This window comes from Carassius auratus, chromosome 35 (genome assembly GCF_003368295.1).
Source record: "Carassius auratus strain Wakin chromosome 35, ASM336829v1, whole genome shotgun sequence".
Classification (NCBI taxonomy): Eukaryota; Metazoa; Chordata; class Actinopteri; order Cypriniformes; family Cyprinidae; genus Carassius; species Carassius auratus.
Genome location: NC_039277.1, coordinates 16,325,273 through 16,351,551, shown reverse-complemented (window position 1 = coordinate 16,351,551; position 26,279 = coordinate 16,325,273). Strand labels below are relative to the sequence as shown.

The 26,279-nt window shown below is 36.6% G+C and overlaps 1 protein-coding gene across 2 annotated transcripts in view; it reads right to left on the bottom strand.

The window, feature by feature from the left end:
- Positions 1-25,624, bottom strand: part of LOC113054631 (seizure 6-like protein) — a 42,803-nt gene extending 17,179 nt beyond the window's left edge. The window contains exons 1-2 of one of the 2 annotated variants that reach the window (XM_026220297.1): positions 25,301-25,624; positions 2,110-2,526 (exon numbers count right to left, since the gene is read on the bottom strand). In XM_026220297.1, coding sequence (XP_026076082.1) covers positions 2,110-2,526; positions 25,301-25,382 — 499 coding nt within the window. In that variant the 5' untranslated portion in view covers positions 25,383-25,624. The remainder of the gene's footprint in view (positions 1-2,109; positions 2,527-25,300) is intronic. The other variant, XM_026220296.1, reaches the window with a different exon arrangement.
- Positions 25,625-26,279: the final 655 nt, after the last annotated feature.

Genomic DNA, 26,279 nt, shown 5'->3' with positions numbered 1-26,279 from the left:
TGAACCCTTTGTGCCAAAAGGGTTCTTTCTTGTCCTTATAGAACCTTTTTAGCATAAAAGGTTCTTTGGAGTTGAGTAAAGAACCCTGTGGTTCTATATAGAACCCCAATGATCCCTTTCTTTTAACAGTTTGTTGTCATAAGCAGGGTTGAATCTAGGGTGAGTGGAGATCCGGGGCTTAGCCCAGAAAAATCCATGTATGTGACTTTTTATTTTAATAAATCAGAAAGATTTACCTTGTTTAAAATATACAAAAACAATAAAAACAAAAAAACAAATGTAAAACATTTTATTTAAAGTTTATCCCTTGTATCCCGACACATATGCTGATGTTGTGTCTCTACTTTTTTTTGTCTCTGTCTCTGTTTTATTTTATTTTCCAATCAAGCCTGACTGGCTACACTCGTCCTGGTAGAACAGGGATAAGAAGCAAACATTAAGCAGTGCACTGACACACTCTTACTCTACAAAGATATCTGGTCAAAGGAATTTATCTCTGTGTTTATGTACACTTAAAGCCAAGTATAATTATAAACGCAGGGCTCTTTACACTTATATTTTTAAAGGAGCCCTTACACATCACTTACAAATTGCATAAATACTCTTATGAGGCTAATGTATCAAATATAAAATTTGGAATACAGAAATATGAAATTATGAAAAAAATTAGATTGGTACTTTGCCACTAGGTGGCGGCATGCCACTGCCGTAATGAGTGAGTCTGTCAGCCATTTAATCAATGGATTCGCTTGAAACTGATGATTCATTCAGAAAAAGTGTGTGTGTGTGTGTGTGTGTGTGTGTGTCCTCTAAAGACTGTGCTGCGCAACCGTTAACTTTTAGATGTTCAAAATGTAACGTTAAATCAGACACAATTTAAAACCGAAAAAGAAATCTAATACTATGATTAAAAGTTAGAGATACCTGAAGCTGTTGTATCTTGGCGTTCAAGTGTTCTTCTTTTTTGAAGAAGAAGAAGATTAATTTTGAAATATCCATTTTAATTTTCAAATAAATTGATCTAGTAAAATACTACATGCCAACAAACCGCCTGCCTCCAAAAGATCTCACTTCATTGGCTGGATCGTACAGACGCTCTTCGATGGTTGGCCAGTTTACATGTCAGTCAGAAGCACTAGACTCAGTGGGCGGTTTTCGTCGGATGTGAATGACAACGTGTACTTACTTGGGTAAATTTACAGACACTGTGGACTTGAGTCGAGAGATATTTATTTATTTATTTAAATTATAATATAAATTACTTTATTGGCCATGAAAACTCATTGATGGCATGGTGGTAATAAAAACATTCGGGGCTCCAGCCCCCTTAGCCCACCCCTAACACCGCCCCTGGTTTACACTTATGTTAACCGTGACAGATGCTACTAACATGAAGTGTCATATTGTATGCTATTATTAGTAATAAAAAGCAAATATCTGAGCAATGGTGGGCAGAGTTAGTGAAAATAAAATAGCCACTGCATTCAAGACAAAATGCTCTGATGAACGTTATGTTTGTCAGTCATCACAAGAGATATTGGATAGTAGCCAATTATCAAAGCAATGTTTTTTTGTATTATTAATAATTTAGTATTCTTTGTATACTATTATAATATTTATTAACATTTTCAATGAACCTTTTAATATAACTTTTTAATATTTCATATAAAAAATATTAGTTTTTCTATTTTTAGTTTTCATTTTGAATTTGAGTAATATGTGGTTATATGCCTTTTTCATTTTTATTTGGTTTTGTGTTTTAATGTTTCTATTTTATCTTTATTTTTTTCAACTAGTGTTTTTTTAATGTGCATATCTTCATACTGAAAATTATCCATCCAAAGTGGCCATGCAAGCTTTTTTATGCGCATTATGGATATTTTATTCACATCTTTGGGTTTCCAATTGGCATTACACAATATCAGAAAAAATTCATTAAAAGTGAATGGAAACCAGTCTAGCCAATGATTTTCATTGACAAAGCACTCGTTCAATTTCCATGAGAGCTTGCGAGACAACAACAAAACAACAAACAAAACAACAAAGTTAAACAGAGTCAACTCTGTGTAAATGCACAGCAGCATGAGGGACATCCACTAGTTTTCTTACCTGAGGTGAAAACACCAGACTCAGTTTCAGCATTCACAGTGGTGCCCAAAGGTTTGGGGTTTGGGGTCGGAGCATCGGTATCCCAGCTCGGTGTTGCGACGGCCTCCGGGGGTTCGGTGGGGAGGTCGTAGGCTGGAGGTAAAGTGGGGTGGCCAGTGGCACTGTGTGCAGGGAGCATCTTCTTCAAGAAGGGCTGGTCAGGGGACCGGTCCTCTGCTTCGGTCCCAAGCTCCTTCCCCAAAATGGGCAAACCACTGGGAAGAATCACACCCTTCTGGGCCAGAAGAGGATCCTTAGGAGACAGATCTGACTCTAAGAAGTCCTGCCCCATGGATGCAACTCCTCCGGGGGCTTCTTTAGGGACTGGTACCTGCATCACTGGTGCAAGGCTTGGTGGAGGGGTCAAACCAGACTCATCTGGAGGAAATAGAGAGTTTGAGAACAATTAAGCGGGCATAAACAAGTTCTGATAAGTTAACCAATATCTAGTTTGTCCTAGAAAGCAATGCAGAGAAAATAGAAACTTTGCATTTCTGTTTCTGAGATTTGAGAAAAAGACTGCAAACAGAAGTTAAAGATCTCAGTATAAAGTTAAACATTTCTCATAAAATTTATCCAAGATCAGATAATCTGAGTTGCTATCCACACAATTTTTATAGCTTTCTTACTGTGTACAGTACATACAGTACATAATTTGAACCTCTTTATCCCCTGTTGTTGAAATATGAAATTTCGAGCCGAAATCAAACATGACAGCTCTGAATTAAAAATGATATTGTCTGCTCAGTATGGATGGTTTTCAATGCCAATTTCCTATGTACTGGCTCAATGATTCATTGCAAACAACAAATTTAATGACAAAATCTAAAAATAGTAAACAATTATAAAAATAAATGTTAACTGAAATAAAGCTAAAATAATATGTTCATACTATATGCCAAGTTGAAACTATTAGTTATTCACCACGCAACCTTTCTCATTTTTGTTTAAAGTGTAAACACTGAAATTACTAACAGGAAATAAAGTAAATCTGAAGCTGAAAAAAAAACATAAAAAACTGAAATAAATATAAATTAAACCTAAATAATAATATTATAAAAAACAACAACAAAGCAAATAAAAAAAGCACAATACAAAATTACAAAAAATACTGAAAATATAAAAATACACATCACTTTAAAATATTAATAAAGCAATAATAATATATAAAAACTAGAAAAATAACACTGGTTCAGTGTACATTTAAGACATGGTGTCACACTTGTCATTTTCATAACTTTCACTGACTTCACCACACAAAAAATACAATATTTTGTGTGCATTTCATTTTTTTTTTATTAAGAAAAATATATTTAATATACTTTAATTTAATGTATTATACTCCATTTAATTGCTACAAAATAATAAAAACAATATAATAATAAAAGCAGTTGGAAATTATAAAACTACACTATAATTTCATAATTACATATAGTTAACCCTTCAGATTTTTTTTTTTTTTTTGAAGCACTGAAGCATTGAATGAAAATGAGTTAAATTCTCATAAGCTGTGAAAATCAATCTCTCCGCTATAACATTTCCGTTTGGAAAGGCATGTTGCCAAACACATAAGTGATAATATGCATGATTAGTGATAAGGCTGTGGTAAAGCGCGGTCAAACAAGCTTTCACTGCTGTATTCATTCAGAGCAGATGTCAGCTGCATCACTGACGAAGGGTCGATGTTAAAAGGGTGGGAGTTCCAGCTCGGGGGGAATCTAGTTTGCACAGCACTATTGTGGGTCTGTGAAGGTGAGTGGACCACTGCCAGGACTGCCAGTTATAATAACTCTCTGCCACTGATTCAGGTTTGCAGACAGTCCTTAACCGTGAGGATTGACTGGATCGCAAATGAAGCATGTAGGAGAAACGTCTTGGTAAGAAATGCACCGACACACCGTCTCCTATACGTGAGCTAATACATGGAGCTACCGCCTCCTCACTAACCCACCACCTGAACTCATGCTCAAACCCTCTGAAACACTGCAACCTCTCATTTTCTGACAAAAAATGTCAATGAGCCATTTAGACAGTTAAAGTGTCATCAAACTGTCATGCTTATGCTTTGTGTAAATGTAAGTCCAAAGGATCCAAAAGTAAGTGTCCTGAAGTGTGAAACCACACTGTAAAGACACACACCTTTTTATTTTTTACAGAAAATTATACATTTTTGAATAAATAAATAAACCCACATAAAATTAAGAAATATTTAATACTATTGGTATTTTAACTATTATGATAGTTATTATAAAAAAAATTGAAATTTACAGTTTTATATAATACCCAATGCTAAATATCTTTTCATAGCAAACTAATTTACATGCATACAACTTTTGATCTCTGTTGGCTTTTTCACCACAGCAGCCATTACTCGAGGTGAAAAAAGAGGAAGTGCCTGATCAATTAAATTACACCGGCGGTAAAAGCTATTACCCTCTGCGAGTGATAGAGTGTTGTCCAGGGACGTTGTCTGAGCAATAAAACATGTAATGAATGTGAAAACAAGGGGAAAGCACCCACTTTGTCCTCTAGTGAAAGTTAATTTGATCCCTGTATGGTATACATGCACTTCTGTTCAGTATAAGCAATCCTGAATTTATTACTCAGCATTAGAGATTCAAACAAGATGATTGTTGACTACTAGATATATAACACTTATATTTAAAACAGAGCTTCAACAGAAAATTCACATTTCACTGCTCAGGAATTCTCTGATATGTTTAATTTAGGAAACAAACATCTCAGATGTTTTTTCTAAAATTCCTAAGTAGAAAGACACAAATGAGAGCGTTATTGACATACAGTAAGAGTACAGAGCTAGAATCAGATCATTTGATTTTAGGAATACCTAATGAGAAGAGTGTCATATTTTACTTTTGATGGCAGTCTTTCATATTTGAGAGCAGTTTGAGATCTCTCGTGAAACTCTCGAGGAGATTACCAGGATCTTTTACTTAGAAGAACAATCTCAAGTTCAGCAAAGCTTCCAGTTGATCTTCTTATCTAATCAGTGTCTAGAAGAAACGACTGAAGTATTACAGAGATTTGTATTCGTATACAATGACTAGGTACAACAGAAAGCGGGAGCGCTGTGTTATCTCTGTCAATCATTTAATGTATAGGCAGGGACAAAGAGTAGCTATAGGAATTTTGCGCTGTTGTTCACTGGATCTTTTTCGCCGTGTTGAATTGTTGTTCTATGCTGTTTAACTTTTATTTATAGCAAGTGGGTCAGATGAAGCCAGCACCATCTGACTCTGAAACTCCAGTGCCACTAAACACTTAATAGAGGCTGGAGTTGGTTAGGAGAGGAAACCATTCTTCACAGAAACACAGAGAGAATATTTTAATCAAACTTTTTTTAAACTGCTATGTCAAATGTTAAACTTTTTCACCAAGCGGACACATAAAGAGCTTGTCAACACTGAACCTGCCTTTCTTCTGTCTGATTGCGATCCCGCAAATGATTCGCTATCCCGCTACGAACTCCAGAACTGATTCAAATGATTCGCGATCCCCAAACTGACTCAAATGATTCGCGAACCCGATTTGTAACCCCCGAACTAACTCAAATGATTCACGAACCCGCTACGAACTCCCAAATGACTCCAATGATTCGCGAACCTGATACGAACTCCCAAACTGATTCAAATGATTCGCGAACCCGCTACGAACTCCCGAACTGATTCAAATGATTCGCGATCCCCAAACTGACTCAAATGATTCGCGAACCCGCTTTGAACTCCCGAACTGACTCAAATGATTCGCGAACCCGCTACGAACTCCCGAACAGCTTCAAATGATCCGTGATTCCCAAACTGACTCAAATGATTCGCGAACCCGCTTTGAACTCCCGAACTGACTCAAATGATTCGCGAATCCACTACGAAGTCCCGAACTGACTCAAATGATTCGCGATCCCCAAACTGACTCAAATGATTCGCGATCCCGCTACGTACTCCCGAACTGATTCAAATGATTCGTGATTCCCAAACTGACTCAAATGATTCGCGAACCCGCTTTGAACTCCCGAACTGACTCAAATGATTCGCGAATCCACTACGAACTCCCGAACTGACCCAAATGATTCGCGATCCCCAAACTGACTCAAATGATTCGCGATCCCGCTACGTTCTCCCGAACTGATTCAAATTATTCGTAATCCCCAAACTGACTCAAATGATTCGCGAACCCGCTTTGAACTTTCAAACTGACTCCAATGATTTGTGAAGCCGCTCCGAACTCCCAAATTGACACAAACAGAAAAAGTATGTTCTTTTTTTCCTTAACACCACCATTAGTTGCTTGGTTTATTGAATGGTTACTGTAATAAATCTATTTATACCATGGTTTGTCTGAATATTTGATTCTGATTGGCTGAAAGGTGTGCATTAAAATACTTTGATTCACAGGTACTTCCAGTCAGTTAAATTACAATTAAAGTTTAATGTAATGTAATGTAATGTAATGTAATGTAATGTAGGTTCAGAAAATTATCTGAACTTGAGTTCCAAACTGTATGACGTTCATTGTGATGAGCAGATATTTGAGATGCCATAGTTTTAAAGAATTGACAGCCACGATCACTTGATTGCATGTAGCTCTGTGAATGTGATAACAAAATTTAATACAAATGACTCTCCAGAAGCCAAAAAAAAAAACTGTCTGTCCCAGTGCTCAAAATGTATAATCAATTATCATAATACTTAGATATTTCGTGAATAGTGCTAATGTAAATTTGTAAATATGAGGCGATTGATGTTATTCTGAAATACTGATCTGAATTTTAATCTGTAATTACAATTCTTTATGAGTGATATTAAATGTAAATTTGTAGATTTGAAGTACTTGATGTTCTGAAATGTTGATCTGAATTTTAATCTACAGTATGTATTCACATTCTTTATGAGTGATATTAATATGAATTTGTAGATTTGAAGTACTTCTATATCTGTATATTTCCATTGTGAGTTATATTATTATGGATTTGTAGTTTTGAGGTACTTGATGTTGTTCTAACCCTGATGGGAATTTAGGTGAATCTGTATAATTGCAATTTTTATTATGGAGAGATTAATGTAATTTTATAATGGACTTATTTTGTAATATGTAGATGTACAGTAGGTGAAACTATTTTCATTATTTATGAGATTTTTTAAATGGTTGGTGTTTTGATGTTGATTTGTACATTTAAAGCCTTGAATATTTGAAATTACAGTAGCATTCTTTCAGTAATAGTAATTATTTTTGTTAATATAAATAAATGACTGAATGATTTTTTTGTGAATTTCAATTTTACATTTTAGGGTCTTGATGTTTGTCAATTATATGATATATTTAATCCGGAAAGGACAAAAGAAATAATCATGAATGAACCCCTAAAAGGTTCCATATAGAACCTTTTTCCTGGTTACAAAGAACCCTAAAGGGTTCTTTTGATTGAAAAAACCTTTTCTTCTAAGAGTGTAATAACGAGATGTTATGTCGGTTTAACGTCCTCTTTTCTCGTTAAAACGACATCTTTTCTTGTAATAACGACATATGTTCTCGCTAAAACGTCATCTTTTCTTGTTAAAACGTCATCTTTTCTCGTTATAACGACAAATTATGTCATAAAATCGATATGTTTTCCTGTTATTTTAGGCGCTGCTGTCGCCAAAGTCTGACATAAATGAGGATCTGCACGCTGCTTAAAGGGGGGGGTGAAATGCTCGTTTTCACTCAATATCCTGTTAATCTTGAGTAACTATAGAGTAGTACTGCATCCTTCATAACTCCAAAAAGTATTTAGTTTTATTATATTCATAAGAGAAATATAGTCTTTAACAATTTTTCCCGGAAAAACACGAGCGCCTGGAGGCGTGACGTGTGGGCGGAGCTAAAGAATCACGAGTGCGAGTAGGCTTTTGTGTTGAGAGCGTTTGAAAGCTGTGACAGCTGTGAAGGCTGAAACTGAACGAGAGCAGCAGCAGCAACGACTCGCTCCGAGCGGGGCTCGAACCCTGGTCTCCGGGAGGGGGACGCACTACCAAGGAGGCAGAGATATTTTAAGCAGTTTTACTCACCGCCTGCGGTTCCAACACACAATCGTGACCCTTTTTCGTTGGGACTGCATCATCCTTAAGAAGTAAACGATGTGCAAATCCGTCGTGAAACTGGGCTTTGTTTGTAAAACAAGCATTTTAGAAATGCAGGGAACAAACACAAACACTAGCACAACTCCGTTGATGCTCTGTAAAAATAAACTCCATCCACTGGTCCCTTAATGTTGTTTTTTCTTTGGTAATCTGTGCAGGGTTGTCTTGCCCTGGCAACCAAAAACACACTTCTTTTGTGACTTTTCACGATGCTCTCGCTCTGATCAGTGAAGTCTGTTGTGCTCTCAGTGCTCTGCTATACGGGAGCGCGCGCTCTTCCGGCAGAAGTGCCTCAGGACCCATATAAGGAAATTCCGCTCCATCTAACGTCACACTGAGCCATACTTGAAAAAAACTTTCCGAAACTTGTGACAAACAGGAAGGAGTATTTTTGGAACAGAAATACTCCTTCAAACGTACAACTTAATTTTTGAAACTTTGTCCATGTTTAGCATGGGAATCCAACTCTTTAACAGTGTAAAAAATTTCACCCCCCCTTTAAATACTACACTGTTTTAAATGTATTTTAATGTAATGGTGTTAATTTTAGCGGAACGTTTATTAGGATTAATTTCCAATCTGTCTACAATATAGTGCTTTCCAACTCAGCAGCCCAAAACAGCACAGCAATTACTAAGAGCATAGAGTCCAACACTGCTGCTGATTGAGAAATGAATCCTCCTCTAGCTGTCTTCAACTTAAACCTCCGTTTCTCTCTCTCTCTCTCTCTTGGTCTCTCTCCTGCTGCTTGTCTTTTCTTTATCTTGTTTTCTTGACTGGGCTTCTTTCCGTCACCCCGCACACTGCTTCTTCTGTCGGATTATGACTCAGACAGTTTTCCTGACAGTGACGGCGCTAACAGAAGAAATGCAATCCAATAAATGGCCAGCGCTGAGAAAAATGCCAAAAAACGGTGGCAGCTCAACCATGAGAGAAATATTAATGTCTCAAACCAGTCTGAACTTCTGAAGGGCGGTTCTAGCTGCTGTTTTCTGGTTTCTTGAAATTGGTTTCAGAATTATAGCTACATACCACAAGTGAATCCTGTATTCAAAGAGTATATATATATAAAAACAAACGGCAGTTCATTCATGTAAAGAAAAATAACATACTATACTGTACTTTAAACTATCCTGGATGTCTAAAAATTGTTTTTAATTGCTGTATCCCTTACAAAAGGTACCATAGCATTACTTTCATACAATCACGGTAATACCTTAGTTTACCTTAGATGGTAAAACTGTAGTATTCTTTGAAGTACCATCAAAATATCAAGGTAAATGTCTATAATAATCAAATAAATATAATCAAAATACTGTTTACCATTTACATTATATTTTTGTAATTAGACATTATACACTACTTTTAAATTTGAATTATATAAATAAAACATAAATAAAACAGAAAATCGAATAAAAATTAGACATTTTTACACACACACACACGTTTTGGCAACTAAATTAGTTTAAACAAATGAGTTTAAAGTAAAATGACTAAAAATTTAAGTTGCTAAAGCACAGAGTTACTAAAACAAACTATTGTACTATATATAGTACATCAAACATAAATATAAAATAACAGTATTTATCAAAATACCAAGGGATTTCTCTATGCTATGGACATGGTACATAGTCTTTTCACACAGTACCATAATAAATATATAAATAACATGGTACCTCCACTGTTCTTTTTAAAGGGTTCCTATCATAAGAAAGCAAATGCACAGTAACTTGTGCAACACATGTGCATCAATATTAATAATCGAAAAGGTTTTTGTGAAATATGACAGCATGGTTAAAAACATCCAATGCCCCTCAAGCTGAAGCTCCCCGTGTCTGTAACGAGCCCTATTCCAGACCTTTCGTCTGTCGAAATCCAGGAATATAATTCCCCTCAGCAGCTTCCTTTGACATTCAAACAGAGGTAAAAAGGGCCAATCATGCGGCACAATGGACTATTCACCAGCAGCGCTTGACAAGAGGAAGATCCCGACCAATCTGGATCAGAAAGAACCCCGAGATCCTGTCAACTGTGTACAAATGCTTGATGGTTCCTATCCTGCCTCCCTTTGTGTGTCTGGATCAAATCCAAAAGCAGTTCGGAGTGATTATGCCAAAATCAAAATAGAGGCATTCAGTTGTCATAATTGCAGCCTTGAGAGCAGTTGGAGGATTTTCAGTTAGACACTGTTGCTGCAACAACCGGGAGAGAGTTACCAAGCGTTCTGTGCTGTTGATAAAGCAGAGTTTATTTCCCTCCACCAGACAGTTAGGTCTTTATCAGGATGCTGCTCAAAGCCAGCAGAGCTCCAGAAGTAAAAATCCTACTAATTTTCTTTATATAAAAACTGAGCTTTTTAGTATAATCGTTAAAGACAGGCCTATAGTTCTGAGGTTAAACTCTTATGGAAGCCTAAATTTAATTTTTTTTTTAAACTTTTTAAAATCATGCTTGATTAAAGAATTTACAATGATCCACCAAAGAAGTCGCTGTTACCATGGAAACTTCAGCAATAGAGTTCATATCTACAAAGCTACTTCTATATTATAGTATTTTGCAAAAAAAAAAAAAAAAAAAAAATTATATATATATATATATATATTCCATTTTATTTTATATATGTATATATAAAAACATATTTCAAAATGATGAAACATGTTAACATTCAAAGGTTTGGGGTCAGTATTTTTTATATAATTTTTTTTTTTTTTAATTAGCTAACATTTTATTAAGCAAAAAAGCATTTAATAGATCAAACATGACATTCATAATGTTACAAAAGCTTTCGATTTCAGATTAATGCTGTTCTTTTGAACTTTCTACTCATTATGTTATAATGTTAAATATAATTTATTACTTTTTATAATAAATCGCATTGCGTTAGGAGCGCAAAAAGCTTGTGTGTTCGTTTCCCAGGAACACAAGTTAGGTAGAAAAATCTCAGCATGAATGCACTGTAAGTTGCTTTGGATAAAAGTGTCTGCTAAATGCATGAATGTACCTTATATATATATATGTTTCTTCAGAAGCTAATCAGCACATTAGAATGATTTCTGAAGGATCATGTGACACTGTAAATAAATAACCACTAGCAGTTAAACCTAAGCATATTTAAAAGAAATCTTTCTATTCAAAGCAATGAATATGATGTGAATAATGCCTGCAAAGTGCCTGCCACAATTAACATTGTTTATGCAAGTCAAAGTTTGTAACATTGTGCTTCGTCGGGGAACAGGCTGGTTTGCTTTGAGGTCTTTATTTAAAATCCCTATGGAGAAAATAAAGAGAAAAAAAATGTCCGGAACCCAAGAAAGTGGGCGGTCATAGTATAAGAAAGGGCTTTAAAATTAGCTCCAAACAAGTTAGTTTGACCGAACTGATAAACATGCTCTCGCAAAGCTTCCCACACACCTCCACATCTCCCCCGTTGACACAGCATCCCATTATCACCGTTTAGTGCTATGACTGTGTGCTGACTCATTAAAGGTGTCAATGATCCCACCATAGAGAAAAAGAGTAACAGAGTGGTTGTGAAAGGAGGGATTGCATGAAATAAAGAGGACGGGGGGTGAGGATGGGTGAGAGAGAAAGAGAGACAGAGAGAGACTAAACAAGACTGTGTGTTTCTGGGCAGAGCAGATAAAGGCCACCGCCATTGGCTGTATGGATGCGGGGAAGAATTGCACGCTTGTAAAGGATTGAACGCATGGCTGAATAGAGAAACATATAACTAACCTTGACTTTTCAATCTCCACATTTGTCTGCTTTTATGCCCTTCCTCTTTCCACTGCCGGTGACATTCCCGAGACGCTTTACAGCTGACAAACAGACAATTACTGTAACAGTACATTTCTGGGGACGCATTCCCATCCAATCATATCCAGTCGCTGTGGAAAAGCACTGCGTGTGAAGGCTACATCGTTTATAATGACTACAAAACATCACACGTATTTGGAGAAATTAGCTAAATTGTTGTCTGTGAGAATTATAAACCCCAGGGCAAAGAAACATTAGTGTTTAACATAAACGGAACCACACAGTGATCACAATCATCAAACTTCTAGCTGAAACGGTTGCTCTCTGAGCCATGCTGAGCATTGTGGGAGGTCTGCAGTACAGTAAAGATTCCTGCTCTACTACCACTCACCATCAATATCTGACGCTGCAGACCTATTTTAAAGACTGTCAGCGCTTGCTAAAGAAATGTTACTAAGGTTGCACAATATATTGATTTCAGAAATTATAATTGTGCTCAAGGCAAAAAAAAAAAAATAACAAGGGAGCATTTAGCTCCTGAAATGTAACATTTAGAGGACATACAAGGCAAGGCAAGGCAAGTTTATTTATATAGCACATTTCGTACACAATGGTAATTCAAAGTGCTTTACATCAAAGAAAGTAAAATAATCATAAAAAAACCTAAAAAAACCCCCCAAAAAGTTACTTATTTAAAATCAATTTAAAACAGTTACATAAAATACAGTGAATACGTAAAATACAGTGCAATCAGTTCGGACATTGCACAGAGTTCATTCAATAATTGCACTGCTAAACAGATGAGTTTTTAGTCTAGATTTAAAAGTGGCTAATGTTTTAGCACATCTGATCTCTTCTGGAAGCTGATTCCAGCTGGGAGGGCGGCATAATTACAAAAGTAAACTCCCCTTGTTTTGTGTGAACGCTTGGTATTTCTAACTGACTCTATCCTAATGATCTGAGTGGTCTGTTAGGTTAATATTCAGTGAACATATCTGCAATGTATTTCGGTCCTAGGTCATTGAGTGATTTATAGACAAGTAAAAGTACTTTAAAATCAATCCTGAATATAACTGGAAGCCAGTGTAAGGACCCGAGGACTGGTGTGATATGCTCAGATATTCTGGTTCTAGTCAGAATCCTGGCAGCAGTGTTCTTGGATGAGCTGCAGATGTCTAATGGTCTTTTTGGGAAGGCCGGTGAGGAGCCCATTACAATAGTCCACCCTGCTGGTGATAAAGGCATGAACTAGTTTCTCCAAGTCTTGGCTGGAAACAAAACATCTAATTCTTGCAATGTTTTTTAAATGATAGTATGCTGATTTAGTTACTGCTTTGACATGACTACTGAAACTAAGGCCTGTCTCCAGAACCATTGAAGATTCCTGACTTGATTTGTAGTTGTTTGACCCCTAGAGTCAAGGTATGCATTCCTCTTGAAAACTTCATATTTGTTTCCAAATGCAGTGACTTCAGTTGTCTCCTTGTTTAACTGAAGAAAGTTGTGGGACATCCAACTGTTAATTTCATCAATACATTGGCAGAGGGAGTCAATGAGGCTGTAGTCATTTGGAGATAAGGCTAGATAAATCTGGGTATCATCAGCATAGCTGTGAAAGGCAATTTGGTTCTTTCTCATTATTTGACTAAGTGGGAGCATATACAGGCTAAACAAGAGCGGTGCAAGGATTGAGCCTTGTGGGACTCCGCATGTCATGGACGTCCACTTAGACTTATGCTCTCCTATACTCACATAATAACCTCTCCCTTCTAAGTATGACCTGAACCATTTGAGAGTTATTATCTTAATGAGTGCTGTCTCCGTGCTGTGATGCGGTCGGAAACCAGATTGAAAATTGTCCAGGTATTGACACCCTACCAATCACCCACCATACAGCACCTTGCTAGAACCAATAAGCACACCTTATAGTCATGCCTTGGCAACCACTACAACATAATGTTTTTCCAAATAATACCTTAGCAGGGCTGCATATTAATTATATCTGAACTATTGACTCTAGCTCACATTCCAGCATTAATTAATCTAAATTCTCATTCCCCACATCTTCATGACGGCAGCCATTTTCCCACGGGATTGCTGGCCCGGCTCACTAATTTGAACACCTGCCTCATTAGCTGTGGCGCTCGGTCCTGAGCTCGATGCCAGTTACAGCAGCTATTACTGGAAAGTCACATCACAGGAAAAGAGACAAAGAAGAGCAAGAACCAGAAATAATGATTATTTTTCAAGTGGAAGCCAATGAGAGCAGTGCAGACACTGGGTCGATGTCTCGGGACAGTTGCAACATGCCCCCATTGGGTCAGTCGAGCCCTCCAGATCCAACGCTAAACTGGAGCAGCCATCAATTGCATTGGGACAAGCCACATGACATATCATCTCTCTCTAAAATGCTGTCCAATGCACCACGGACACAATAATAAACCACCAACATCCTTATCATCTGCTGCGAGTCTGTAAACATGCACAAATTACATCAAGAGTCTTGGACTAACGCCTGGTGACTGCACAGCTCTATTGACTCAGTCGTCCATCGACGTGGAAAATAAGAGCTGTCAATCCTAAACCAGTACAGATGGCAAGTTCATCCAGCATTTAAAGCTTTTCTGCATAAATCAACTTGCGTCTGTAATAAGATGGCTGAAAGACTTAGTGTCAACATGGTCAAATCTAGACATTTAATAAGCTTATTTTAAATGACTTAGAGGTAAAGTGTGTAGTTTTAAACATTGTGTAAACATCTTTCCTATTCAGATATAACATTCTGAGTTAAATGGCATATCAAAAAAAATAAAATGTTAAATTTTATAAATCTGAAGCAGGAAAACAGTATGTTTCAATTTATACTACTTTTTTTTTTCTTTACAAATTTCATGAACAATCACAAAAAAACCCTGAAAGTTTAATTAAATTAACACGTTATTCTGAAGAAGAAAATCTGAAATGGTATTTTCTTTTAAAACATATTGCAATAATCTTCAATAATAATAAGTATAGCTATTTTTTATTTATTTTACATTGTAATGTAAAATTCAGATTTGAAGCTATCTATCTATCAATCTATCTTTCTTCAGGGATTTTTCTTTTTTGAAAATGTTTGAAAAAGGCTTGTCAAGCCAACATTAGTGATGACATTTTTTTTTTTTACATTTAAATTACAGCTATATGAATTTCTTAGAAAATCTTAAAATTATTTGAATTATAATTAATTCAAATTGCAATTCTGCATTCTGTTTGCAACCTCAATTCAAATACACTTTAATTTCAGAAATTGGAACTCAAAAAGCATTCTAAATTCAAGCGACGGTTCAAAAACCCTGTTTCATACTAGAGGTCAAATGTGGGGGGCTACATTTAGGTAGGTTTTGTGATTTACCACAATTTACACTCTAAGAAAAGTGTGTAAAAATACAGGCCAAAGTACTGTGCTTATATTAGCACATTTTCAACTGGTGATTTACCCATATTTTGTTTTACACACTGCACTGGGAAATGTCCATAAACATAATATTTTTCTAACAGGACATTCTTCATTATTTCTAAGGATTTTTCTTACAAATTGTTTCAGCATATTAAACTAGGACAGGTGAAATTATTTTAACATTGAAAAATTCCACCCCTTCATCAGAACAGAAAACCATCTCATCGTCTCCATGGTGCCTTTACAGGGATCCCATCCATTCTTGGATGTTCTAGGGCCCTGAATCTATTGGATTCCCTCCAGGATGGCGAGGCAGATGGCATCTTCTGCAAGCTCGTCATTCAAGCGTCTCTGAGCAGCTGCACAGGTGTGCGTCGTCTGCACAGGCAGCTGTCCTACTCCTCTCTCTCCTCTCACACATGTATCTCCCTCCATCCTTCTCTCACACATGTATCCCTCCATCCTTCTCTCTGTCCTCTGCCTTTAATCTCAGCACTCCTCCCTCAACATTCTGACATTTGCTTTGGTTTTATTTATGTTATTTTGGGACACTGTGTTCCTCAAAGGTAAGGTGAAACGAATATCATTTTTTATAATACAACGAGTGTGATTAACCACTTCTCTGGAGAACAAAGGGTGACAATACATCAAAGGGACGAATCCTCTCCATTCTACCTGTCCTGCCTTCATTTAACTTACAAAGTGTAGACAGGGATCAAAAAGATCAAGAAGAGCGATAGAACAATCTCTCTCTGAGTATTAGTCTACAAAAACACACAGATTCCTCACAAAAGACTATGTTCAGCGGACTATCATACTACCACTTCTTTGCAGTAAACTAGACCTACTGCTCAAACATTTTGGGGTAAGTAAGATTTTAAGAAATTAATGCAAGGACTTATTAAGTTGATCAAAAGAGTAAATGCATTTAAAATGTTACAAATATTTATATATCTAAAAAAAATGCTGCTCTTTTAAACTTTCTATTCATCAAACAATCCTGATATTAAGGCTTCCACGAAAAATATGAAGCAGCACAAATGTTTTCAACACTGATGATTATAAGAAATGGGTTTCTTTTTCTTTTCTTTTTTTTTTTTTGGACAGTAAATCAAGCACATTAAAATGATTTCTGAAGGATCATGTGACACAGAAGACTGGAATAATTATGCTGAAAATACAGCTTTGCATCAAAGGAATAAATTGCATTTTAACATATACACATTAAAAACAGTAATGGTATGCATACTACTTACTCTCATAAATGGTAATTAGTATGCCAAGCCAAAGCCAACCCGGCCTTTGAGATTTCTTTCCCATCTAATCTGAATATCTCTAAGAGTTTTTTTCCATGGCATTGTCACATTTGGCTAATTCACACTGCGTACTTTTCTTTGTAAAGCTACTTTGGACCAAATTGAATAGAAAAAGTGCTCTACTAATAAAACAGAATTGAATTGATCTGAATTCCACTCTTGTTTTCCCTAAAGATTTCCTGTGTTGATATTCCTATCACCATGACAACCTATCTTAAAAGCCCTCTCCATTTACAATTAATGCAGCTGTCCTTTAAAACATTTATTTGTTGATTTATTTATGCTTTATGCTACCCAGAGGAAACCTGCCGTACGTCTAAAAATCAAAGTGCTTGCCATCAACACACAGATCTTGTGACAGTGAGGAGGTTTCATAAGCTTGATGGATGCAAGATGGGGAAAAAAGGGAGTTTTTTTTTCTTTTTTTCCCTCTTCTCCGTGCCTTGACTCCTCCATCTTGTTCTCCATGCATGAACGGGATGCAGTCTGGAGTGTGAGTGGTGTTTCAATGACTGTTGCCCACAGAGAGGCACTAAGTGTGCAGCCCTGCCAAGAACCCTCCAACCGATCGCTCATTCACACGCTCAAAAGGCCTGGATCCGACCGCAGCCGAGACTAAAACAGGCAGGAAACACCCGGCCACCCATTTTAACACAGCCCTCGGGAAGCTTTACATCACACACCAACAATAAAGCACCATGTAATTGCCATACTTAAAAAAAAATAAAAATGTTTATCATGGAAATATCGCTGTATTCTTTTAAGTATTTTGGATCATGAAATGATGAGTATCAAGAATCACAATATTATACCAGATAATACATTTTCCATGTTATTCTTAGGAGTACCTTGTAAATACTTTAAATACCATAGTCTATATATTGTGGCACATTCATTGTATTTTCACCTGTTACCATCATTATACCACTTTTAAAGTAAAAATACAATGGTTTATGAATATTTACCATGCCATGCTTTTGATATGGATCCATTGCAGTACCATTATCTTTGTATACACCAATTTTGACAATTTTATGGTTATGGCCTTAGAAAAAATGCTGTTAAGAACTTGTGGTGCCATGGCACAGAGACTATATCAGATGCTAATACTACGGTACTTTAAAACATTTACCATAACTTCCAAGTATACCATTAAACATTTCCAAAGTAACATGGCAGTAACATCTTACACTTCTAAAATACCATGGTATGTTTTTGGGTAATACTCTTTTTAGACATGAAAGCACCATGAAATACCTTGCAGTACAATGTAAATACCATGATATTTTCACCTGATACCATCACTATACCATAGTTCCTTATACTTTAAGGGAAAATGGCAATAACATGGTTTTATGAATATAAATACCATGCCATATTAATAATTAGCAAGTACACTGGTATGTATGAAAAGCACCATGGTACCACCACAGTATGTTTTAGGGGAATTAAAGCTCCATCTAATTCCATCTAAAAAGCAGCAGGCATGAGACCTTATCATATTCAGAAATGAATCGGTTCTAAACATCTGAAATTACATTATTTCAGAGGCTCTTTCTAAAGCTGTCTTCATGCCCCCAAAAAGTCATTTCCATAATAGTACAAAAATGAAGTTTCAGCACTGAATCGACTCTCTCCACCTGCTGGGACTGTCCGTCTGCATTAGAGGCTGACGAGCACAGGATGAACAAACCCGACAGCTGAAGCCGGTGTGTAAAACATCGAGCTAAAACGTTAAGGCAAACACTCGCTCTCAAATGTCACTGTGGTGACGGGGGAGCTGATGGCAATGCTTTGACTGCATTTCTCGCCTCGTCTCGATGTGCTAAATGCGCCCGGGCTCAGGTGAAGGCAGTCGCTTGCAAGCAGCTCTCAAATCAGAAAAACAGGTTGGGACGTTTCAAAACATGCTACCTGTCAGCCACCGCTTTGAAGAAAAGGGAAGCTGAAATATTAAGCATGTAAAATGCTCCGCGGAAATTGAGGTGTCATGCGCCTGACAGATGGTGCATACTTTGTACCAACTGTTCCATCTGGCTGAAGTGACACCGTCATATTCAGAGCCACAGATTCATCATGAAGCATCTTCAAAGTTCAGCGCTGACGTTCTGAATCGCTCATTCACGTGCTTCATTACAGCTGTAGCCACGTTGATTATGTGGGGTTGTGTTCTATTCCTCAACTATATCCTGCTTTTTAATTTCTTTAAAAGACTTCTGTTGGCAACAGTAAATAATTAGATACTCGATGAGCCTTATTCTCCAGTTTTAAAGTTATTGCACAATTCAATTACAGTAAATGTAAGTTTATTGCCTTTTCTTTTAACAGCAGAGAACATGAAATCAGGGAAACCAAAATTAAGACACAACAATTGGAGAAATGTAGCATTACATCACTCTCTCAGCAATGGAGCCTCTGCAGTGAATGGGTGCCGTCAGAATTAGTGTCGAAACAGCTGATAAAAAACATCACAATAGTCCACAAAAAATACACACCACTCCAGTCCATCAGTTAACATCTTGTGAAACCAAAAGCGCCATCATTAGAGATTTAAGGAAGTGTTATTGTGGACTTGAATTTTGCCACAATTTAAAATGACTTAAGGATAGTTTTGTTTCTTACAAACATGCAGCCTTTCACTTCACAAGACATTAACTGGTGGACTGGAGTGCTGTGGATTATTGTGTTGTTTTTAACAGCTGTTTGGACTCTCATTCTGACGGCACCCATTCACTGCAGAGCATCCATTGGTGAGCAAATGATGTAATCACAAATCTGTTCTGATTAAAAAATTACAATAAAAACATGTGAAATGGTTGCAACCCAATGTGAATGATGTTCTGCACTGCATTTGCATTGAATCCTTTTATTTATTACAAAATCAATTTCATGTTAACTTTACCTAATCAAAATCATGCACATATACTTTCCTTCTCATATTCTTTTATGAGTGTTCTGCATGCTAGAGTTAATTTTTTTAGTGCATTTAATGCACTAAACACAAAACATGCACTAATATATTCTCTTTTCAGGGCATGGTCAAGATGAGCCGATCCTTTAGGCCATTCATCAGTTTTGTCGGATTCACTCAACCAATGCAATCAGTCAGGGCTGATTAACACTGCCTGATCATTTCATTAACACCCCAAGGCAACAGATGCTCAGCTGTGAAACTCGTGTGTCAGGATGTTTACACTAAACTGTTTCCATCAGGAAATCTTAAAAAGGCACTTAATTTGTCTGTTCGTTTGACAGGTTCTGCCACCTTTTTGTAAATACTGCCAACCTGATAAGTGAGTGTAAATGCCAAAGGCTCAGAACTGCTGACCGATAGGTTGATGGGTAGAGCCCAGCAAGTAGAAATGCGTCCACATTTTTGCCTTCAGCAAAACACAGATTGCTCCAGGGGGGTTGAACCTGAAACTAGAATAGAGCAGCGTTTGTCTGTACAAAATTCAATTTTTTTTTCATCTGTAAGTTATTTGTCAAAGACTAAGATAAATGACAAATGTAACATTGTTTTGGAAGCTACCACATAATATCTCAGCTGAAGTTGAGGGAGATAAATATTAAATCCTTAAACTTGTAATAACACACTGTTCCAAGACAGCTAAAAGAATGAGTTCCATATAAATGTGAAAATAATACATTAATTAATATAAGTATTCAAATAGTTTGTGTTAAAATAATGTGTTGCATTAGAATAATAAATGTTAATTCTCTGATGCTCACCAAGACTGCATTTATCTGATCTAATTTCTCTTGGAATATATTTTAACATTTAAATTGCATTTTATTTATTATTTTTGCATTTCATATTATTATTATTAATGTTGAAAACATTGTGCTGCATAATCTCTTTTTTTCAGATTATTTATTAAATAGAAAGTTTAAAAGAACAGCATTAATTTAAAATGGTAAACTTTTGTAATTAAATAAAATGTCTTTACCAGCACTTCAGTTGATTTAATTAGCTGGCATTTCATAAAGCGTCTCCTAAAATGATTACTACAAACTTTAGGTTGTCCACATCTCATCTACTTTAAGCTTTCCCATCAATCCTTTCCTCTCAGCTGCGATTCTTGTCTTTCTGATGCTGTAGGACACCACTGCTCAAAGAAAACTCGAGAAAGTCTCACCACTTCCCAGTGACTATGTGAATATATGAAGAGGTGCTGAGCTGCTGAGTCTGAAGAGAAGCTGTCAGTCGCCCTCCCATCAGCAAACCTCCAGGGCATTAGATGAAAACCTCTCATTCGGAGGAAACTACAACAGAAAGCACTTTCCAAGATCCACTGTACACACACAGGCCACCAGCCCACGGTATATAGCTATAGGATAGCAGATGTTACACAAACTGCCCTACTGTCAGAGCTTTTAAAATGGCAGTGATATTGCACACAACACCATGTTCTGATGCATTTTTAACACACCACATGCTTAATTGAAATAATACCCTAATGCCAGCCAACAAATTATGCTAGAGATATTACCTAATGCTTATATTTTACGAAACATGCCAGCGTTCAATGGATCTACATCAGCGTTTGTTTTCATTCCCGATAAGGGAAATATGATATTAGCAAAACAAACACCTGGTGATGGATTCAGAACCAGACAGAAGCCCGTCGTATCCTGAATCAACAAACCCACACAGGTACAGTCAAATGAGTCATTCTATGAAGCGGATGCCTTTTTCATTTTTTCATCTTTTCAAATCAATTTATTTAGAAAAATTAAGTTTGAATTAAAAAAAATATTTACAAATATACAAAAATTTACAAAAATTACAAATATTTTATAATAAATGACAAAGGTAAGACCCCAATTTCAAAAGAATGTATAAAGTAATATCTATTTGGAATATATTAATTTAATTATTTCATAATATTAAATTACATTTTAAACAATGTATCAGACAAATGAAGTATTAATAAATCGTATTGTGCCATCTTGAGTCACATTAAAATATTCATTTAAAATACTGATTTAATTTTTACCATCTGCACTGCTGGTATTTTATGCCACTGGCTGATATTTACACAAATATTCACTTTTAATTCATCACTTGTGTACAATGCAAGAAAAAATCATGGTAATGAGGCTTGATAAACAAAAACATAACAAGATATAATTAACCATTCATTCAAATTAAAGTTTCTTTTTTTGGCATATGTTATTCTGGTTCCATTGCACAAAAGTTTTCCATCTGGAAAAGGGTTCTCATAAGAAAGGTTCTTTGGGGAACCTAAATGGTTCTACTATGACATCACTGTGAAATCCCCTTTCTGGAACCTTTATTTTTAAGAGTTATTTACATGTTAATGGGTCAAAAGACACTGGTTTTGTAATTACCCAATCCACAGGTCTCCATAAATCCACACATTTGAGCCTGTAGTCTTCTGAGAGCACATCTCACACACTTGTTTCCAGACATTTCCTGCGGGACATTCTTGCCCTTTCTATTCTGATTTGGCTTTGTGTGTCAGAAACTATGTAGAACTGTGGTGAAAGACGGGAAGAGATGTGATGGGAAGAGAAGGACAAATACTAGATGAATGAGTTTCAGAAGGTGCAGAACAGACAGTCTGTCACCTAGAGAGCTCTGGCCCTGTGAAAATAACACTGACAGCACCGCCACAATTGTCTATTCGATTTTTTGGAGAGCTACTGTGAATTTGCTTAAAACTTTGCAGGCCATAGTTCTCTGGTTTCAAATGAGAAATCGCATTCATTTACTCATTCTAAACTCGTATGACTCTCTTTCTTCTGCGGAAGAGGAGCATGAGTCCTATGACTGCTCTTATGGTGCTTGAAAGCATGAAAGCTCTAGGTCCCATTCATTCTAATGGCATGGAAGAGAGCCACCAGCACAGTTCTTCTATAATGAAAGAACACTAAATAGTGCAAAGTGACATCCCTTTAACAGCACAGTGTGCGCCAAAACAATGAGAACCCAATTATTATGGGACGTGATCCAAAATTAACATGAGGTATATTATAACTTTTGTAATCTAACCCTTCTAGTTATTGAAAGTGCTGGGTTCAGTACAAATTCAGTTCTATATTAAGCATTTAATCACTTTAGATGTTTCTAGAAAGTTTCAACTTATCATCTATAAACACAAACAATGTACTGGAATTGTATTTACAGTAATGCTCTTATGCTCCATTCAGTCCAACTCATATCTTCAACTACTGTAAATTAAACAAATGCCACTTCGACTCGGGAGCTAATGTGGAAATCTAGAATTTCAATAGCTGTACAGTTGCAAAACAAATGCTTTTTTGCCATAAATTGCCATTGTGTTTATATTATACATCCTATTCTGAGCAGACACCAGAATAATGCATGGTTCGAGATGTCAATCTAAACGGAATGGAGAACAACATTAAAATGTTTAAGTCTACAAAAGAAGGAAAAACACTATATATACCCACAAGACTTATTATTATATGGGTTAATATCCCCGAGACATAATACAGGCTATTACATGAATATTATATATTACATGAATATTATTAAAATATTAAATGAATTAACATGAGAGTAGTCGATTACTAATTCGTGCATGTGCAATTATCTCTTGTAATGGTCATGTAAAGCAGGAAGTGGAAACTTTCCCATGATACCAAGAGGAATGTAAACTACATGTAAAATAGTATTGTTTGTAGCAAACCACACTCACATTATGTCGTTAAAGATACACTCACGCAGACAGTAATTTAAGCTTGCTAGGCCTTCCTGTACTAGTCAAAAATAAAATAAGTAATTTAACACAAGATATGACACTCGCTTTTCTTAAATAACACTTCTCACGACTATATTTATAGTTTCTAATTTCATGAGTTAATTTTCGTTCGTTAATTACATCGTTAAACAAGGCGTTAATACAAGCGGTAAAACGCGAAATGTACCTGGTTTCTCAGCTTGGCTGTGATTGGCTGATCACGCGGTCAATGGAATAAAGCCCGCCTACGACGTTAACAGGTGCACGAACAACCTTAATGCGTCAAATCGGTGAATATAGAGAGAATAATTACAAAATAGACTCAGATATCAAAACCTTAAGTAAAAAATTAACTTAAAATTACGCTAAATAATAAATAAATAAATAAATAAATAAAGTTGTAGTAGCATTTCAGTGTCTGCGACCATCAACAGACGTTTGACCAATGATAATCTGGTTTGATGATATAATAATTGCGACTAATAATAAAACACAAAGAACAGCTTGTAGCATTAAAGACATTCTAATTTATGCGCGAACCTATTATTTTAGTAGGCTAATTATTTTTGAAGCAATGTTTAACACGCATACGTGACTTGATTTTAATACGTAGTTTATTTTATAAAAGCAAAAAACATACAGGCTATATTGTTTAGTTGCTTGTGTAGGACAATTCTGTTCCTTTAACCTAGAATCTGGAAACGTCAAATGGAGCTGGAATTTACACTGGGTCAAAATAATCCAAACGCTGAGAGGTGCCTTTTCCTTTTCATTTCAGATCATCACAAGCCACTGTCGGAAAAAATAAACAATTTTTGTTTTTACTAGAGGACAGAATCGTGTTAAGGAGCCACATGCACTCGCGCATGTCCCGATTAAAGAGGAGTTGCCCACGCGCGTGGAACTGAGCTAAATTTAAACCGCAAGTGATTAAAGAACTGCTCGGGGAGGAAAAACAGAGGATGAACCAACACCGTCATTTGACTTCTCGTTCACGCATCTGCATGAATAATGCAACAGCATTGCCTTTATTACACCAGGTCAGGGAGGGTGAGTGCTCCTGCTTCGGGGAGGTGACACTTACTGAAATCAAACTGCGCTTGTTTCTGATGCGAGTACATGAGTTATATATAAAAGATTTAAATTGCTGTTGTTATTATTATTATTTTTTATCAATCTTGCGCACAGAAACTCTCAAAGGACGCCTGTTTATGAATGGACAAACACAAACACACATACATACAAAAGCTGACAACAGACCAATGCATTTTCATTTAATTCCATGCACTTTCATTTCAGTTAAAGCACAAGTCCAAAGAGTCCTGATTGTGATTTACAACGTTAAGCACGATGTCTATGTATTACATATATACATGTGATCCATTATAAAATCACAGTCAGTTGGAATCCCGCAGCGATACTCTTTGTCGACACGCGTTTTTACGCAGCAGATTCACACATAAGCATGCTTCTTCGTTATTTCTGCCCCACTTTTGTTTTGAAAACAATTCTGGCGGCGCATGCACGAGCCAAACTGATCAAAACAGGCATGTATTTCTCACGCAATCTTGTCCGCAAACCTCACGTCACAACATGGTGACTGAACTCAAATACTTGTGTTGCAACGAGTCTTTACCAAATAGGCTGTGCGTAATCGTGATAAAAGTGAGGTGTATGTGGTAAAGTTTCCAGGGCTCTTTCTGATAAACAGCAGTGTCGGTGCATCAAAGACTCAAGGGCATCTGAATGAATCAGTGCAGTAATCAACATTACCTTGAGTTGTGATCTCTCCCCATAAGATCCCCATCCAAACCATCAAGCCAACCAGCAGAGCATCACTTTGAACTCCCAGCATGTTAAGACACAGTCCAAAGTGGGTCCAGCCCAGAATAATCACAGATGCAGCGTTGAAGTCCACAGCAGAGCTGCTTAGTGTCAGAGACGTGGAGCTGAACTCACAGGCGGCGTGTGTGCATGAGCTCCAGTGTGTTCACAGCTCTGTGGTGTCGGTTTAGTCTCCGTCTCCAGCTCTCTTCATCTCTCCTCTGCTGTACTCTGCAGTATGTCTTCTCCTTCACTCACCCCTCCTCTTTCTTTCTTCTCTCTCTCTCTCTGGTTTGTGTGTATAAAAGTTGCTGATGCTGTGTGCAGAATATGCTTCTACAGTTTAAAATCTGAATTCAGGGATATAATGAATTCTTATTTGTTACTGTTACTTTTTTTAACCAATCATAAATGTTATGACATACACAAAGAACTCATTTCTGAGAATGGTGTGACAACTAACCCCAGTCTTCATTTTACCATAAAGGCAATTTAAAACTCCCAGCGGAGAGGCTGGTCTCTAACTTACATTACCAAATGTTTTTCCCATATCAATCCACAGTGCAGCCCTTATGATATCATGCATGACTTCACCGGTCAAGGGAATTCATAATCCAGTAACAGTGTTATCGTTTATCCCACATCTCTAATTTCTGGCTAAAAGGCCGCTGGCCTGCACTAAGAAATGAGATCGACCTCGAGTGTGAAGTGCCGTGACCAGAGCAGACTCTGTTTCAAACAGATATGCCCGGCTATGTGAGAAGAGCTGGACAGAAACCACATAAAGAACTCCAGCCCGCTTTGAGATATCTGATGCTTTGATGCATTTTTTATTACATTTTTTTTTTTATCCAGTGCCATGAGAAGAAAGTAATCCTTCTGAAAGCATTATTTTCAAATTCTTGTTAGCTGGGTGACAAAAGAAATT